An 18,629-nucleotide genomic window follows, 5' to 3' on the forward strand; every position below is an offset into this window, starting at 1 on the left:
CACAGGTAACTGTGACAAAGCTAAAACACACGCTCCCTTCACATTTTAAGGTTTGCTTTTGTTGTCTGTTTCTTTTTACTCCGTTCTTCAAGAACATTCTCATTCTGCATTAAGACCATAACAGAACTTCTGTTCCAGCCGTTCCATCAAACATACCATGATAAATATATCTGTGTGTATATATATATATTAAATTATTAAATTAATTTTTCTTTATTATTTTTTGTGTGTCACAGCAGCTTTATTTATTTTCTTTTATATAAAAGAGAAGGAAAAGGGAGAATAGGGCAAATGGAAAGACAGAGATGATCTGAAATGTCAAGCTACAAAATTAAAATATTACATATGAAAAACAGTTGTATGTCAAAAAAACGATGTAATTTGCATTCTTTTACAAGTGTTTAGCTTTTCTGATGTTCATTGGTCTTGTCACAAGTTGAACTCCAGTGGTGTCTTTCTGATCACTTTATTAAACTGATTAATTATTATTTTTTGCATGCATTGCAATGTCACAGAACCAGATCCCAGAGGAAGGCTCCTTTACTTTTGCACAGTATATTCAGTTCAGAACAGGTAAGAACTTTTAAGCATTCTTTTTTGAATCTCCAAATCCTGTTAACCCTACTTTGGTTGTCAAATGCATACTGAGTGCTATACTCAAATAAAGCCAATGACTGATCAGAACAGACCCAAACCCATCTGCTCTTCAGTTCAATTGCAAATACTGGAGCCAGATCCAAAAGAACCAGCTTTCCATGACAATTTTCCTCAGCACCACTCATCAGACACTTTCACTGCGTTGTAAGCAAACAACTTACTACAAGATGATGGATTCTAGAGACAATACAACCAGATATGCAGAGTAAACACCATGGGTAGCTTTTGAATTCATATACGGTGATAGTCTCTCTTTATTTATTATGGATTTTTTTTCCGAGATTTCTTCTCATGTCCTGGGTCACCCCCCACATCATTCCACTCCACTCTTCCCTCCCTCACCCAAAGTAACCGAAGAAATCAAACTAAAAGCAACCCAAGAAACAAAACAAAATCAAACCAAAAAACCAACAATCTCCAAACTCATTTATTCCCCTCCTCCAATCTCGAAAAGTTATGTGTATGCTGGACACGGCCAGATCAGTTTGTTCAATATATCTTTGTTGTTTAATAATGTTTATATTTTTTTTCTTTTTCCTTCTTTTTTTTTTTTTTTTTTTTTAAATAAGTAAACTGAAAAATTATTGATACAGTCAGGGATCACGAACATTGTTAAAGACTCACTTGGAGATATGAAACAAGTAAGCCATGAAGTCTTCTACCTTTGCAGAAAGTTCAGCGGAGGAGGAGATTTGGAGATGTCCAAGTTCACTAACAGAGCAGAGCTGTGCGCGCCATCTCCAGAACGCTAAGTGTGCTTTATAATACATTAGGGCAAAGTTTGCTGACTCCAAGTGAGGACTTAGACATTAACAGTCACTGCTGAAATTTTTTCCCAATACTTTTTCCCACAAACGATATCTCCCAATCATCTCGTTCGCTGCAATGGTTCTGATATCTCAGTTAAATCTCATTAAGTATTTCTATATTTATATATAAATAATTATTCTTTTTTACACGTAATACTCTTTGTCCTTGTTTTTCTGCTTCTTGTGGCCGCTCTTTGAGCTCTGCTGCTTCTCCTTCACGAGCGTGCCGTTGCTCTGGGCTGAGTTGCTGATGTAGTTCCGCGTCTCGTCCACCTGATAGGACCCCTCGTCCCTGTTCCTGTACTTGTACATGGCGTACAGGAGGATGAGGATGCAGAGGGCGGCAGCAGCCACAATGCCGACGACCATCCCCGTTGTGCTGCTCGACTCACGGACCACCTCTGAGGCCCCCGGAACCCGTCTGATTCCCGGCTCCGTGGGGTTTGCTGTGGGCACATTACGGAACATGGGGGAAGTGATTAGCGGGCTCTTCAGCTTTGTGCTGTCTAGCTCATAGGCAGTGGGCAACGGAAGCAAGACTATGTCAGGCTGGGGTTTGAGCTCACGGTTATTCATTTTGCCGGCTGGCAATTTGGGAATCATCACAGTCGAGGACGAAGCTGTGGAGCGGATCAGCTCAGGGGACAAAGACGTGGTAGTAGTCCTACCAGTTTCGGAGACTTTGTTAGGTCTAAAGTCCTTGGATTCCCACTTGGGTGCGTGTGCTTTGTAGCCACCTTCGAAGATTGAAGTGGAAAGACTCTTATCTGTTACCAAGGAGAAGGTGGTGTAAAAATCTTCATCATCAGTAGGGGGTAGGTTAGAGTCAAAGGTTTCCCCTGAGCCATACCCAGATATCACCAAGCCATCATCATCACAACCATCGCTGCCTTGGTCCGACAAGCAAGGTAACCCCGCCTCAGAGGTCATGGACAGGGAATCTTTGGTGGTCTCAATAATGGTGAGGAGGGGGCGAAAGGTAGGGGGAAGTGTAATGAAAGGTGCACGAGTAGCAATAGGAGGGATATCTAAAGGGTCTTCTACAAGTAGAGGTATAACTAATTCACCTCCTGGGATGGAAAAGAGAAAAAAAAGAAGATTAGTACATTTTAATGACACAATGCACCATTTTCAGTTCACTTAAGGGTGAGAGAGGATCTGGGCATTATGAAGAGATCTCAGGGATCAGCTTTCTCTCTCTCTACTTATACTACTAAGACACTTTCCTGGGGCTGCTTTTCTTTGTTCCCTCCCACCCTGCTCGGGCATTGGTAAAGTGAATGCTCCATTTTCTACCTATGTGAGGTATGTATACCCTGAATTTTTACAGATACAATTTTTTTCATTTTTGGAGATACTCTCAAGTGACTCTGTGGTCATCAATTTTTGATAGTGATCTTTTTCAAGCATTTGGTTAGAAGACTGTTTAAATTAATTACTTAAGACTGCCATAGACCAGTGTTCTCCTAGATTTATTTTCTACCACTCATCTTGCCAGTTTTCCTCTTCTGATTATTTTCATTTAAAATAACAGTGGTATTTCTTCTCTGCCATTCTAATATGCTCACTCTCTGTAGCAGTATATAAGTCCTTTCCCTAAGGTGTTATCCATTAATCCATTTCTTCCTGATCATTGCCAGGCTTTTAAATTGTGGGAAGGTTCATGAACGTGAGGGGTGGAATAAGAACCAAGTACTTACTGGGTCCATGAAGGTACAGAGCTCTACTCAATGTTCATTTCTTTTTAATCTTTCTTTAGCATTCTGTTTGACACTAGGAATGTCCCTTACATCTTTTGGGGCTACTAGTGCCATGCTATCTTCATCTTCCATTCTTCTTGATATTAATTTACTATAGTTTGATTAAAAATAAAGATAGATTTTATAGTGATTGACAAAAAAAAAACTGAATAAGGACTTTGATGAACTAAGTCAGCACTTGAGCCCAGGACTGTACTGCAGAAATTGTCTTCACACCTACTGTTATTTCTTGACAGGCAGACAGCTGCAATCCTTTCTACTGATTTCTAACATGATGGTTACCTGCCTACAGAGGGCTGAAAACAAGGTGGACTTATGGTCTCCTCTTCAAGCAGAACAATAAAGCTATAGATGTAACATTTGTACCTTACAACAATATAAGCTGCAAATGAAACGAAAATCAGTGTATCATTTCTGTGATTTGGATTCTGAGCAGCAATATTGCTACTTTTAGGGTAATAGCCTTCTGTTGTCTCTATATCATAATGTGACTGCACCTCTACTTTTGAGTCTATGGTAGTTAACACTCCACTTTTTTATATTGTGGAACAAAATAAAAAAGGTGTGGAATCTTATTAATTTATCTAATTCCTCTACCTCTGGTTATATAGTCATGTGTTGACATACAGGTCATCAATAATTTTTTTTAGAGTGAACTATATTTATTTTGAAAGTTTGTGTATAAGTTTTTATTTGGGTAATTTTTCTTTAGCTAGCCATGTAAGTAAGCAGCTTAAAATATAAATTGAATTGTTCAGCTGACATAATGAGAATCACCTAGATCTGTTCAAAGGAGTGCAACTCAGTAAGTATTCCTAATGCATAGGAAATTTTGATTTATACTCACCATTGCTTAAGGAGAATGTACAAAAGGAATTGTAGTTTCCAAATAAATAATTCCGGGTTTTAGTTATGTATTAATAACTGCTAATGAACAGTTTGGCATTGCTACAATGCTGAATTCATCAGGGTTGAAAATTCTACTCTCAGATCTACCCTATATATTGCATGTGCTTGTTTCCCATTGAATTCTGCCAGTAATGTCTATGGAATGTCTATAAGGAATATTGTCTAAAATCAAAATACCTTCTAAATGTATTTGGAGAGAAATATATTTGAACAAATTACACATGGGAGATAGAAATATACTGAAAAAGGTACTTAACAGTTTGATTAAATCTGGATAGCTGAAATAGCAATATGGCTTATTCTTTTCCTTAATGGGAAACTAAGTGGTGACACAGTTTAATCAATTGAAACAGTCGGAATTCTCTCAGAGGTACCAGGGTAGAAACTACGCCAAAATAAGAAATGTGGTGCTTTGCATACTTTCATGCAAAGCTAGTTTTAAGTTAAGATACAAAGGGACAATCTGAACATGTTGTTTAGTTTTCTGAGGTTCTTCAGTATATTCATATATCTCTTTTGTTACTGCAGAGAGACTGAAGAAATAAGTATCCATGTCTCTAAACTACATGCTTTCAAAAAAATTATGTAAAAAAGCTTACAGTGTAGTCTGCCAAATGGCTACACTGCATTTTGTGCTCATGCATCTGAGCTGTTTTCTGAGCAATGCAGAAACTAGAGCATATAATATGATTTATATATGTCCAGAGGGCCTGTCCATGGCTTGAGTAGAGCATCTATAATCTATGCAAACAGGTGGGCTCAGGATGAACTTGGAGTATGCCTTGGGGGGAAAAGATCATCTGCGAGCCTGGTAAAAAAATGAATAAAAATAGCAGAATTTAAGTGAGGATTGCAACAAATGGCACAAGTCTGGAATTTAAGTTCCAGAAAGTCAGGGATAGATAGCATTCCTTTAAACAGTTTTTTAAAATCAGTGTTATACTGTTCAATTGCAATACTCATCTGTGATTTTCGTTCATCATCTGTGACACCCAACTGGCAAAAAAAAGTTGGTCAGCTTTTATTTGCTCATCTGGAACCTTGAAGTGCCTTTGTTCTTAAAAGCTATTATACTGGCCTACAGCATCAGTATGTAGTTAATCTGCCACCCATTGGAACCCACTGGAGCAATATTTTGGGTAGCTTTCATCCAAAAAAAAAGTTATTTTGGTCCTCTTAATGATTAATATTCTGGAAGGAATCGGACATTTCTTACATTTAAAATGTATTTATCCTTTTGCCCAGTAACCTTTGCATTTAAAAGCAGGTCATAATTATATAGTTTTTATTGCTATTGAGGACTTGAGATAATGATCAAGAGTACTGGAATTATAAAAATGATCACAGTCGTCTTGAAACATTAAGTAAAATTGATAGACTTGCTATGATAAGTCAGGTTTTACATAAGTAATGCAGAAAATAATGGAGCTTTTTAATGCTAGCAAGTCTGTTGGATGGAAGGCAATAAGGCAGAGTCAGGACTAAGTTTTACAAAGCTTTCATCACTCAGTGTATGTGAGGAGAGAAATAACTTTCATACCAGGAGCACTGGATTAATTTTGATTCAATTATTTAATCTCATCACTAGTTTTTATTTCAAATTGTCCAATGATTCACATTATGGTTACTTGCATACTCAAGCAATAGAGACTGTTTAAGGTCCTTTCTTAGGAGTCATTTCTCCATCAAGGAGTTAATTTGTTCCATTTACCTTTGTGGGGTGTCAGATAGCTGTGGTGCAAAGGTGGTAATAATGTTTTGATTTTTAATTTTTTTATTGTCTGTAATAGAAGAAACTGAGGCCAAAAGAGGCTGTGTGACAGTAAATCCGAAAAAGCACTTTAGGTATCAAATCTGGCTTCTCTTTTATTGCATCGTTAGGCATCTATGCAAAACTCACAGCAAACTTGAAGCTGCAGGTTTAACAGCATGCAAGCACAATGAATACTTCCTGGGGTATGTGATTTATAGGAGAATAAAAACATCCTTAAAAATGGCATGATAAAAATGCCACTCAGTCTAAGAGAAATGTGTTATTTAAGGATAACCGGGAATGTAAATCCTGAAAAGTTCCCAGGAAAGTGTGAGAAACATGATCACCAATATCTATGGAGCACTTACAAACTTTCATATCATACCTGCAAGCAGCTCTGTAAGTGGTACTGCATTTCTGCAGGTAAGAGACATGAGAGGGAGTCTGATGGCCAGCAGATTGTGAGTGTGTGTTTAGGGGGAATCATCTTTCACAGAAGAATGGCTGAGGGTGCAGGAAGCTGCCTGGAGCCAGTGGTCCTTTGATGGTGGAGTAGTGATGCCCCTTGCCCAGGCCCCATGTCAGATTAAAGGTGAACACTGAAAGATTTAAAAACTTTGAACAGCCACTTGGTTGTCAAAAATATCTTATGCAGGATTTGGATCCTGAATGGCTTGCTGTAGAAGGCAAATGTTTTATAGATTTAGGCCTCTAGGAAGAGCTAGAGGAGCCCCTGAAAAACCTTACATGACAATTTTGAAGGGAATTATGTTTGAGAGAGGTTTTATGTATGTCAAATTTTCTTTTCTCCTCATGAGGTCCACCCATGTTTCAACTGCAAAATTAATGCTTTGCAGTCTTGAATAAAACTTACAGGTTCAATTTCCAAATTGCTCTGTTCTATGAAAAAAAAGAGGAAAAAAAAAAAAGCAAGGCTGCAACCCTGTTCAGGCCATGGCTTTCAAACAAATAAATATTCATGTAAGACTTAGATTCTGCTTGTGAATGATATAGGCTGTTTCCTGGTAGTTATAGGTTTCTTTCTCCCCTTTTTTTTCTGTTGGCTGTTAAGCACCTGTTAAAGGTGTTCACCAGTATGCTTTGAATTCAGGGTTACTTTAGCAATCCAAAGATTTCATAAGGATTTTCCAGATTTATTTTTCACCTACATTGTGCTTTCTCCCCTAAGAAGGGAATAGATGTTTCTTGAATAAAATATGTCTTTTAAAAAGCTCCTCTTGACAACACAATGCCAAATAACTAAACAAAAGAGAAACAGATAAAATACTTTCCTCTGCAGTGACATAGATGCAATACTCATCCACAGTGTAGATGAAAAAAAATCCCAACCCCAAAAAACTTATCACCAAACTGGAAGGAGCTCTGAGAGAATTGAAGTCTGTGAGGTGGGAAATCTTATACCAAACAGCCCAGTGGTTTTCTTGGCCTTCTCATTCCAGAAAGTGTGCATATATTAATTAAAAATTAGCCTTTTAATGTAACACATATACTACTTTCATGGAGTTGTGCTTTTCTTTAAATACCAAGACCACAGGGGATATAAAAGGTCTACTTAAGCTTTGGTGCTGCCCTGCTTTTTGCTTTGAGTGTATTTATAGATATATAATTCATACCTCTGGAGCTGAGCTCTAGTCAGAGTCCTCTGCCACTGGAAAAGACAGAGTCTTTAAAATTTAATAGAAGTCTTATGAACTGTGAGGATGGTGTGGGCAAGCCAGGAATGCAGAGGGCACCAAAAAATTCGATAAATAAAACAACATGAAAAACTGTAGCAGCTGGTGGTTTTCATCTTTAGAGCCACAACTACTTCAGTGGAGTTTCAGGCATCAAACTGATAGAGGACAAAAGGCACACAAAAAGGAAGCCCAAAAGATTCATCTTCTGCTGCTGATGATAAGGAACACACCTTATAGTCTCTCTTTTCCAGATGCAACTGAGGAGCTTTAAAATGTCATCCAAAAAGGCTGCACAATTCATCCATTCCTGCAGGTACTTGAAATTCTGTATCCAAAGTTTGCAATTTTCATTCCATTCTTTTGATGATCCTCTGAAGTCTGACTCCCTTTTTAATATGGAATACTTGCCAGAGAACTAATTCCTTACCTTTACCCCGCCCTGTATCAACATGATAATTTCTTATTAAAAGTGTGAGATCATAAATTTCAGTCTAATGGTATTTAGTTAATTCTGCTTTGAGTCCTCTGAGGATAAAAAGAGGAAATTATTCAGAATATAGTCTCTGATTCAAAGGAATGATGATGCTAACACAAAACCTAGTATAGGAACATTCTCAATATTTTCTACTCTTGCAGTATGAATTAATTGCAATTGACAGAGAGTAGTAGAGAGAAAAACACTATTTCCACAATGGAATACTGCAACTCTTTATCTCAAAGGCTCCTTTAATTTCAGAGACTATGCAGTCCTCAAAGTCATTCAATAAAACTGGATTTCTGATAGAGTTGGTTGAAAACCATTTCCTAAGCCCCTCCCTCCAACTACATTAAAAGACATCAGTAAATGCAGTGTTTCCCAACAGATGGTTCATGAGCAACGTGAAGGTACAGAGTTTGAGAGGTCATGAATCCCAAGTCTGTCACTGATGTAAATTATTGATCACCTATGTGGAGTTTTAGTGAAAGAGAACCTTCCAGAGAGGTCCTGACATCATGTCTAGAAGCAAAATTCTAGAGCAAAACCAAGAATTTTGGTGCCCAGACACTGAGTTTCTCAGAACCAACTGAGGCATGCTGTCTTCTATCTCCCACCATTATTTTAAAACTTTTATGATTACCTGGTGACAGCTTCTTATTCAGTACAATTATCTGTTGTGTTTTCAGTATCAGTTGTCCCAGAGACTTGATGGTTGAACCTAATATACCTGCTGAGCACAGCATTACTATGCAGAAATGATGAAAACATATGTACTTATAAAGATGTACAGCTTTCTCTTGTTTTAGTCACTGCTTTTCGAAGAAACCAATGCAAACTTCTTTTGCAGCAAGGAAATTTTAGAGGTTCAGGATCTGTCTGCATCATTTCTGGACGATGCTATCAAGTCTGGTACTAAAAGTAACTAACCTGGTGAGAGTACACTTGAGAGTATCATTTGGACTGGACATCGGGCACATATTCAGCAATGAAAAAATTTGATAGAAATACTATAGTTTCATGGGAATAAAGTAGGAATGGTGTAGAGCTGCAGTAGGAAAACCCAGAGAACTACCAAAATGCTAAAGAAGCCTCATAAATTTGGACTTGACATGAGGGCTACACCACCAGATTAAATACAATTTAAGTAGCATAAAAAGAAGTAGCTGGTGATTCGTGTGGGGAAAGGGAAAGAAAGCTTCTAGAGGGGGACTGAGAAAGAACAGAACCAAACTGCCTCAGACTCCTTCACCCCATCCTATGCACAATACAATATGGCAATTGACAATATACAAAGAGCACATAACATAAAGGCAAATACAAACTGATTAAAAAATAAATAAACTTATATATATTTTCCAAAAGCAAAACCATACACTAGAAAATAAAAACGCCACAGCAACAAGGTCAGAGAAAGGAAAAACAGAACAAGCAATTCACTTTATCAGCAAAAGAAAGATCAAAACCTATGAGAACTGAAAAAAAATTATGAAAATCAAAAACATTATTTCCTTTAAAAAAAGGTAACCAAAAATACATAAAAATATTTAGAAAGCATACCACATTGATTTCATAACAGTCAACTTACATCAACAAATTGCCCGCATGTTTTTTGGCATGAAAGGAAAAATTTACAAAAGAAAGTTGTGTAAGAATGCTCTTGGACAAGTAGCATTGCCACATTCTTGTAACTTGCTTTTTTTTGCTGTTGTTTCTTAAAAACTTTTTTAGCAAAATGTTTATTATTTCTTTTTAAATATATTTGTTTTACAACAAAGGGCGATACAGGGAGGCAACAACACATACATCCACACCACATAACATGAAAAGAAAAAAATCTTGCACCTTAACAAATTTGAACTTTTTTTTTTCTGCTGTTTTTGGTTGTATTTTTTTATCTTATGTAAAGTTGTTAGCATATTGCAGTTGAAAAATCCTGTACAATTTATTGAATTTACTTTTGCTTGTTTGCATATCTACACATATAATGTTTTTTGAAAAGCAAAGTTTGTTGCTTTTTTGGTCAATTTGATATATATTTTTTTAAACATTTTCTTTTTTTCTATAATTTTTGTGTGTGTGTGTTTTAAGGAATGGATGACTGCACATAAAATTTTAACAATGCTAAAGAAAGGGGTGGTGAAGGGAAACTTATGGGAAGAAAAAATGCTTAGGGTGGATGGAGTGGGAGTGTAAAAATCTATGAGTGTACTACACAGGAGATGAAGATGATGGGAGTGAATGTGTAAGTCAGTTGCCATGTCCATGTAAGGGCGGTACGGAGTGATCTAGCAGCATTAGAGCTTCTGGCTGTAAGGAAGGGATGGGCAATATACAAAAACAAATGAGCATATTCATGCCCATCAACAAAAAGAAAGAACAGAACTCTAACATTGACAATCTCACAAACCCTAAGCTGCAACTTCTTCAACATGCAAGTTACAAAAAATTAATAATTATAGTATTAATATTTACATTTTCATTAAAGGTTCTCAAATTATAAAAACAGTTAAGACTTTTCCCTACTAAAAATAGCAGTAAAAATACACAAACTAATAATAATAATAATAGTAATAATAATAATAATAATAACCAGAGAGTAAAACAAAAAAACCAAGGAAACTAGTTTTATGCATTGGAATTAGAACAACTTCATCTGTAGCTACCCACAGCCTTCTTGTTCTAAGAATCATCTTTTTTGAAGTCCATAAAATTGACAGTGTATTCTCAGTAATTTGAGGCAATAGTTTCTTGAGTACATCAAATGTACTGTTTCAAATGTAAAGATCGTGTTTGCATACCCCTTCCCCACTGTCAAATTAGACTGCTTTCATATTCCGATTCCCTGGAGAATCTCAAAAATACAGCTGTAGGATTCTGCCAGTGAAGTAGTTCCTTATTTAAAGACAGAAATAGAGGGAAAAAATTGCAGAAAACAATTCATAACTCTTTTGTTTTGTTTGTTTTTTTTTTCATTATTAGATTGGAACAAACCAAATCTAAGATAGCAATTCAACCATTGAAAAGAAATACATCAAAATAGAACTATGTAGAGATATACTAAAAAAAAAAGCAAAAGATGATATAGAGAGTTCTCTTTGTTCCCAGGAAGAAGGGAGATAAGAACAATTGCTGGACTTTGAAATTTTATTTTTAAAGAAAAAATTATTCCACACACTTTCAAAGATGGACAAACCAGATGCACACATTGAAAGGAACAGACAAAGCAGTCTAGGGACACTTTCATAATTTGAAATTTTTTAAAAAAATCATTGGATTCTCTTTCCTTCCATCCCCCTCCCATTCAAATATGTTTTCAATTGTCGGCCAAAAACCCCACCACCCTTAATCGTTGCTTTTTTTTTTAATACATCTTTTTTTTTTTTTATCACTTATTTTTAAAATAAACATGGAGAGGAAAAAAAAAGACGTGCAGTCTGGATGTACGTCATAAATAGACATAGGAAAAGATAGAAGAAATTGGCTGAGATCGACAAATGGGTTATATAATAGCTTAATTTTACTGTAGGATGTTAATAATAATGCATGCTTAAAGTAAGTTGCATTTAGGGAAAGTAGAAAAACAGAAGAGCAAGCAAGGATTTGGGGGGCGGGCAGGCAGAAGGGAAGGTGCGGACAAGGGGTGTACCATCCATGCCTCTCCAGAAAGGGCAAAGCACATTCCAGCAGGATCTCTCCATTTCTGGGGGAGGTCAGAAGGGGAAAAGGGTGAGGAGAAATTATAAGCTATGCTAGGATAGACTTTTCACCCTATGTCCTATTTGAATCCGTTCAAAACACCAAACTCCATCCCTTGTTCTGACTCTAACTCTCCAAGGCAGACCTGAAATCAGTGGTATATTTTTCTGCCTAGTGGCAGAAAATGCTGCCACTGCCAGCATTAAGACAGAGACTACTTTCTCCTATGCTACAAAAGTATTGAAAGTTCAAGGAACTATTACTAATTTGTTCTTTCCTGAAACAGTATTCCAGATACAATATACCCTAGAGTGGTCCTCAGCTTCCTCCGAATACCTTTATGACACATATGATGTCTGCATTTTTCTTGTATAAAGACTATCCCATAGACATCAGAATCCTTCCAAGAAGGAACTCAGGACCCCAGGCAAACAAACTGTTTTGTTTGGTGTTTTAAAAGACAACAAAATTACATATAAAGCTCTGGACCCTGCCTAAGAGAAATCTCTCCAGCGGGTGGGAAAATCTGGCTGTAAGCACTGCATACACCTTAGCTTCCCATCAGGAATGTCAGTGAGATCATACCATGAGCCATCATAAGGTCATGCTACCACCAATCAGTTGAAGTGGGAGCTATCTTGAAATTGAATTTCTGGGAATAATGGGGATATCCTCCCTGTGGATGTGGCCAGGGGTACTTCTGTGTAGGTACGATAACAAACAGGTAGGATGTTCTGGTACTCATAAATGTGAGGGACAATAGCACCTCTAAAGCCACTGACAGATCAGTGTTAGTTCTGGGGAATATTAAATAAGTATAAACCCCACAAAAATTAAATAGCCTGGGATGGTTTTAGATGTATTACTGAAAAGTGTCCAGTTCTGATGGGAGTTATGTAAGAGCTCTACTTTCGAAGTGATGAGGTAGCACTGACTAACAGCACAGTGCAGCTGTAGCTGGAATGTACCATGCCTATGCTGGGAGGCTACACTGGACCTGTCTCCTACATCCCTTTGGTAAACATGTAAGCAAGGGAAGAGGTCAAACCACAGAAGAGGAAACCTGGTCAGGATAATCCCAGGGACAAAACATGCAGGTTACAGGAAGCAAAATGTTGGTCTTCATAGGAGAATTTGGGGATTCATTTATGGACCGGAAAAAATTGGTTAGGAATATGAAAAAATTTACAGGAGTGAGGCCGTTTTAGACCTCAGTGGAGATTTTTGTTTGGCAAGGTTAAAAGGCTAGTGTCCCTGGACATCACTCCCCACCAGAATTCCGAGCCTCTGGTTTAATTGCACTTAGGGAGTTTCACAAAGAGGCATTTAAGCTTTGAATTTTAATCAGTATTTGTCATGACTTGCAGCTGGATTTTCAGAGCAGTGAAATATCCCCCTTCAGCACATTAGAATTGAGTGCCTTCTCTTTGATGCAAAACAGACTATAAGGCATGAGTCTGGTTGCCAACTGTGCAGTCCATGTCAGGCCTCTCCAGAAAATACTTATGCCCTATTTGACGATAAACTTCTAACTCATTGTGTGAGGGTCTGGAAAAGCCTTTTACTGCCTGAAAGATCAAAAGAGAGAACCACAACTGGAGCCAGAGACACTTAAAGAGATGACAAGGTTTTGCAAAGGAAATCTTGATGTTAGCCTTACAAGAGGATTTGAAGGGTGCTAAGCAAATTTTTATTTGGTCAATACAGAGGTCAATACAGCTTGAATAGAAGTGGAGTTCTTCAGAAAATCTGGGTCCAGCAATTTCTGTTGAGGCTGGCAAAACCTTCTTCAGTATTTAAAAACTTTCTGGCAGTTAATAGTAAAAACTAGATGTCCTAATTTGAAAATTGGATCCTAAATGCTTCTACATGAAATTACAAGATGCTATTTTATTACTGAACACTTAGCAAATTAGTCCTCAGAAAAACAAAGACTAAAAAGCATAACTAGTGCAGTTTTTTTTTTTTTAATTTCCAAAACCTGAAGTAGATCAAAGGACTGGGAGTATAAACATCTGTATTATCAAAGCTTACAAGTTTCTTGCTTGAAGGATTGATCTGATAGCTAGTGTTTTCAAATGAAAAAATCCATATATCAACAGGGAAACAATTATACAAAAAGCCCCTTGTTCAATGACTTCAATGACAAAGTTTTATTATACTATTTTTTGTTTTCAAGTTGCATTTTACAGGGAAATGAGAAAAGTGAAGGTAATGCACATTTCTCTCTCTCTCTCTCTCTGTGTATGTGTGCACGTGTTAAAAAGCAATATGAAAGATGGATGGTGGATTAGGATCTAGGGCTGCACTGCAGTACCCAGGCTCATGCTATCCTCTGGAACTTCCATGTCTTTTACCACTCTAGTCACAGAATCACAGAATCACAGAATATGTAGAGTTGAAATGGACCCACTAAGATTATCAAAGTCCAACTTGTGGCCCTGCACAGCACCATCCCCAAGATGAGTCCCACCATGCTCCTGGGAGTATTGCAAAAACACTTTGAACTCTGTCAGGCTTAGTGCTGTGACCACTTCCCTGGGGAGCTTGTTCCAGTGCCCAACCTCTCTCTGGTGGTTCTTCTAATATCCAACCCACACCTCCCCTCACACAACTTCATGTCCTTGTTCTCCATTAAATCCGACAGTTTCTCTCTTCCCTAAGACACTGAATCCCAAATCATTTGAGTTCTGTCCGCTGCAACACAACTCTGGTTCTTCCTGCTTGTACTACCTCCCAAAACAACCTGTTCATTCTTGCATGCTTTTAACCTTTCATAGTATTTTTCAACCATCCAGCCAAATGAATGCTTAGCACACCACAAGTAACAAATAACTTATAGGTTAACAGGATTAAATACTAAGTTTCAAAGCAAAACCTCTTCCTACGCCCAACTCAGAATAAAAATCTGTTCCTGTGATTCCCATCAGCTATCTGCACTAATTTAATCTGCAAGACAAGTGTATTGAATTAGCTGGTCCACTACAAAACACAGAGATAGGAAGAGCCCAAGAATATAAATTAGTTATATCACTTCTCTTGCACCAGCTGTTTGTACTGGTAAAAAGCTCTCTCATTCTAAGCCCATGGGCACATCTGAAGCTCAGAAATAAAAAAGCAATCCATAGTAAGAATATCTATATGAAAATGACTGGCAAAGTCCCACATGCTGTTCTGTTTGGGTTTGTGTTAATTAGTGGGGCTTCTTTATAGCAATGAGCTAAAAAAAACTATCATCAGAAATGAAAGCACATTTATAGCTCTGAGAGCTAAGGAAATCATAGGGCTAAACTGCCACAGCAGTAAAGAATTTTTCAGGTGTTTGCCATAAGCTTATTATCTTTTCACAGTCCTTCAAATCAAAGAGTATTTGATGCTTCCAGTGCTAAGCAGCCCAACCAGTATCACTGGCCTGAAAGCATTCTTCCCATGCATCTCTAAACTGTCTCTTTCACCAGGGAGCAAGATCTGCTGTGACTTTTTTGAAGACTGACGACTGATATTTGTAGTCAGTCCAGCCATTTTTTTTTTTTCATGTAAAGCCAAACTTTAATTCTAGAAGTCAGTTAAATGGAAAGAAGTGTTTCTGAAGGGATTTTGCAACCAAAACCCAAATTCTCATACTGACAAACTCAGCAGCAGAGTGTCATACAATAATTTGAGTGGGAGCAGGAATAGTTTCCTGTCTTTGGTCTAAACATATGTCGCAAAAGTTTTCTGCATATTTATGGAATACTAAAATGTACATAATTTTCTGCTCATCCACAAATATAGAGCAGCAAGGCTATATTAGTGTCTCCTCCTTTCTTCAGTAACAGCTATGAAGCAGAGAGGTAAAAATACATGTCATCAGGTTGTCCAAATGCTAGTAAATACTTCATGACTTCTGAATACCTTCTCAGTAGGAGCACCCTAAGAAGTCATATGCTGTTGGACAGGTCGGATCAATGGGCTGAGATAAAACTGTACAAGGTTCAACAAGGCCAAGTGATGGGTTCTGCACTTGGGTCACAGCAACCCCAGGCAGTGCTAAAGGACAGAAAGTGGCTGGAAAGCTGCCCAGCAGAAAAGGACCTGGGGGATGCTGGTCAACAGCTGCTGAACATGAGGCAGTGTGTGCCCAGGTGGGCAAGAGGACAAATGGCATCCTGGGCTGTGTCAGAAATAGTGTGGCCAGCAGCACCAGGGCAGGGGTTGTCTCCCTGTGCTGGTGAGGCCACACCTAAAGTACTGTGCTTGATTTTGGGCCCCTCACAGCAAGAAAGACACTGAGGTGCTGGGACATGTCCTGAGAACAGCAGCAAAGCTGCTGAAGGGTCTGGAAAGTCCTACAGGGAGTGGCTGAGGCACCTGGGATTGTTAAGCCTGGAGAAGAGCATGCTAAGGTGAGAGCTTATCGCTTTCTACAACTACCTAAAAGGAGGTTGTGTACTTCAGAAGTAGGCAGAAGCCTTTTTCAGTGCAATATTTTTAATCACTTGCAAACTAGGCTACATTTGCCATTTCTGTTGAAAGTTGCTACAGAGTAATCGAATAAATCCCTAAAACAGCATAAGCACATTACATTTTCAAAGTCTGCAGCTAATCCAACTGCAAGTAACTCAGTGGATGGAACTTCCTCCCTTGCTTTGTAAAAGAAACCAAAGCATAGTAGAATCACTGGTAAAAGGTTTCTCTTGCAATGAACTTAAACTTATTTTTTGAAGGAAAAGTAATGATTCTAGTTCTGCTCTCAATAACCCCTCTTCTTTTAGTATGTCATACTCCTGTTACAGACACAAATCAGTTCTGGGAAGAACCTGTTTTTGCAGCTTGTGTGCGGATATACATATTGTGCTTTTTACCGTGGAGTTGTAAACAAAATAAAGCAAAGAAAAACTACACAAAGAAAAGTGTCCACTTCTTAGATGGCTAAATAATACAGGAACATCCTAGGCACTACTTATGTCTCTGGAAGACATTCAAGATCCAAAGCATTCCACTTTAGAAGCCTCCATTGATGCAGCTACACCTTATTCTCAAGGATACATGGAAATCAGTACAACCTTTACCAGTGTACACACAGTACCCAGGAAAGTGTTGGACAAGCCCTAGAAAAGAGCAGGGGTGTTAACATGCCAGCTGGACAATACAAACATGGTGATGAATTCCAACTTATAATACACAATTTTCTTGATAATTATATCAAGATAAATAGTGCAACTACCAAGAAGAAATAATTTACCATGTCTTTTCAGCATTATGAACATCAGTTCTTTGTAAAATATAGAGTGAAGAGAATTTACAGTGTGATGGTTGGGAAGAGGCTTATTCCAGTCAGCTTTGAACAAGATTAATTTACCTGTGCCTTCACACCTAAACTTATTTATTTTATTAATCACAGGGCATGACAGGGATTCTTATAGGGTATGCTTTATTCTACTAAGTTTGAGCAATTTCAAGTTCTCTCCCAGAGTAATTGGGGTGTAAGAGTTAAGAATTGAAATGACCTATTCAAGCACACTTTAAAAAACTGCACTAAATCAGGGATTAATAAGCTCATCTTCCAAATGTTGGAAGTAGTACATTATCAGCCCTGTAACATTATCAGCCCTGCTGATAACGTTACAAGAAGCCTTTGGAAGTCCAGAATTGAGTCCTAGGACTATGGGACTTCAGTCTCCTCTTCAGACAAAAACAAGGCAAAATAGTCCTCAGAGTGCATACAAGGACTGCCCCACAGCCATCCTAAAAGGCAAGGGCAAGTTCTCCTTCAGAAAAATGAGCTGATGTTGCACACTCTATGGCTTTATTCCCCAGTGACCTGTAAAGGAAAAATGCTACATAAGAGGCTGTTACTGATGAGAAGTTCACTACCAAGTAGACTGCTGACAGGTTCTACAAAATTACCACTGGGAAGTGATAGAAAACCCTAGGTAGAAACCCTGATAATCTGTAAACATAAATAAATAGAACCCCAATTCTTCCTCCAGAAAGGAAAAATGGGAGTGCCAAGCTTTTGAGCAGTATGTTAGGTGATGTTCTCTCACACCACTTCAGACAATGTGAGATACTCTTTCCTTTTGATTTTAATAACGTTTAAAAGCACTAGAATCCCCTTGAGATCTCATGCAGAGGTGTTTAGAGATGGAATGGCAAATGCCTATTAATCCATACTTTGACGTCAATTCTACTAGGCAGCACTTGTAACTGCATCAGACACACAACAGAGCTCACTAACATATGAGCTATCTAGCTCTGAAGCACTGCAGGGGGAATCCTTTGTATAGGAGCTTTCAACGTGTGAGCTAGTTCTGTCTATCATTTAGGAAAGACAAGAGGGGATGGTGCTGTGACTCAGGCATTTGGGAATGGATTTTTGGCAGGACTTCTCGTTTGTTTGTTTTTGCAGGGAAGTTTAATACTAGACATCAAGTGCAGAAGCATAAATAGAGGGTGCTGTTTTTGCAAATTTTCTTTTGAAAGTTCAGGATTACAGCAATGGAAGGCTGCTGCAGGCAAGTTTGAATCCTATTTTTCAACATCATGAATGACTGGAATAAATTCTACTGTGATTCAGAAGCCAATGCTTTAAGCTGTTTATCAGAGGTTGCATTACACAAGAAAGTGGCTGGGAAGGGTATTTGCTCTGTTTTCATAAAAGATTGGATTAGAAGAGAAACAGATCTCATTCCAAAAGTTAACTTTAATATTGATGACATTAGTATCTGGGGCCCCCAACATAAGAAGGACATGTTGAAGCAAGTCCAGAGGATGGTCATGGAACTGAGAGCTGGAGCTTGTTTCCTATGAAGACAGGCTGGAAGAGCTGGGGCAGTTCAGCCTGGAGAAGAGAAGGCTCCAGGGACACCTCACAGCACCTTTTTCCAG

The 18,629-nt window shown here is 38.1% G+C and overlaps 1 protein-coding gene across 9 annotated transcripts in view; it reads right to left on the reverse strand.

Moving 5' to 3' along the window:
- Positions 1-1,610: 1,610 nt before the first annotated feature.
- Positions 1,611-18,629, reverse strand: part of NRXN3 (neurexin 3) — a gene marked incomplete at both ends in the record, with an annotated part of 894,988 nt that continues 877,969 nt past the window's right edge. For 6 of the 9 annotated variants that reach the window (XM_084208337.1, XM_084208342.1, XM_084208341.1 and 3 more), the window contains one exon: positions 1,611-1,912. In XM_084208337.1, coding sequence (XP_084064463.1) covers positions 1,611-1,912 — 302 coding nt within the window. Of the gene's footprint in view, positions 2,537-18,629 lie in introns of all 9 variants that reach the window. The other 3 variants (XM_084208338.1, XM_084208344.1, XM_084208343.1) reach the window with 1 other exon arrangement.

Source organism: Fringilla coelebs (assembly GCF_963513975.1).
Source record: "Fringilla coelebs genome assembly, chromosome: 6".
Taxonomy (NCBI): Eukaryota; Metazoa; Chordata; class Aves; order Passeriformes; family Fringillidae; genus Fringilla; species Fringilla coelebs.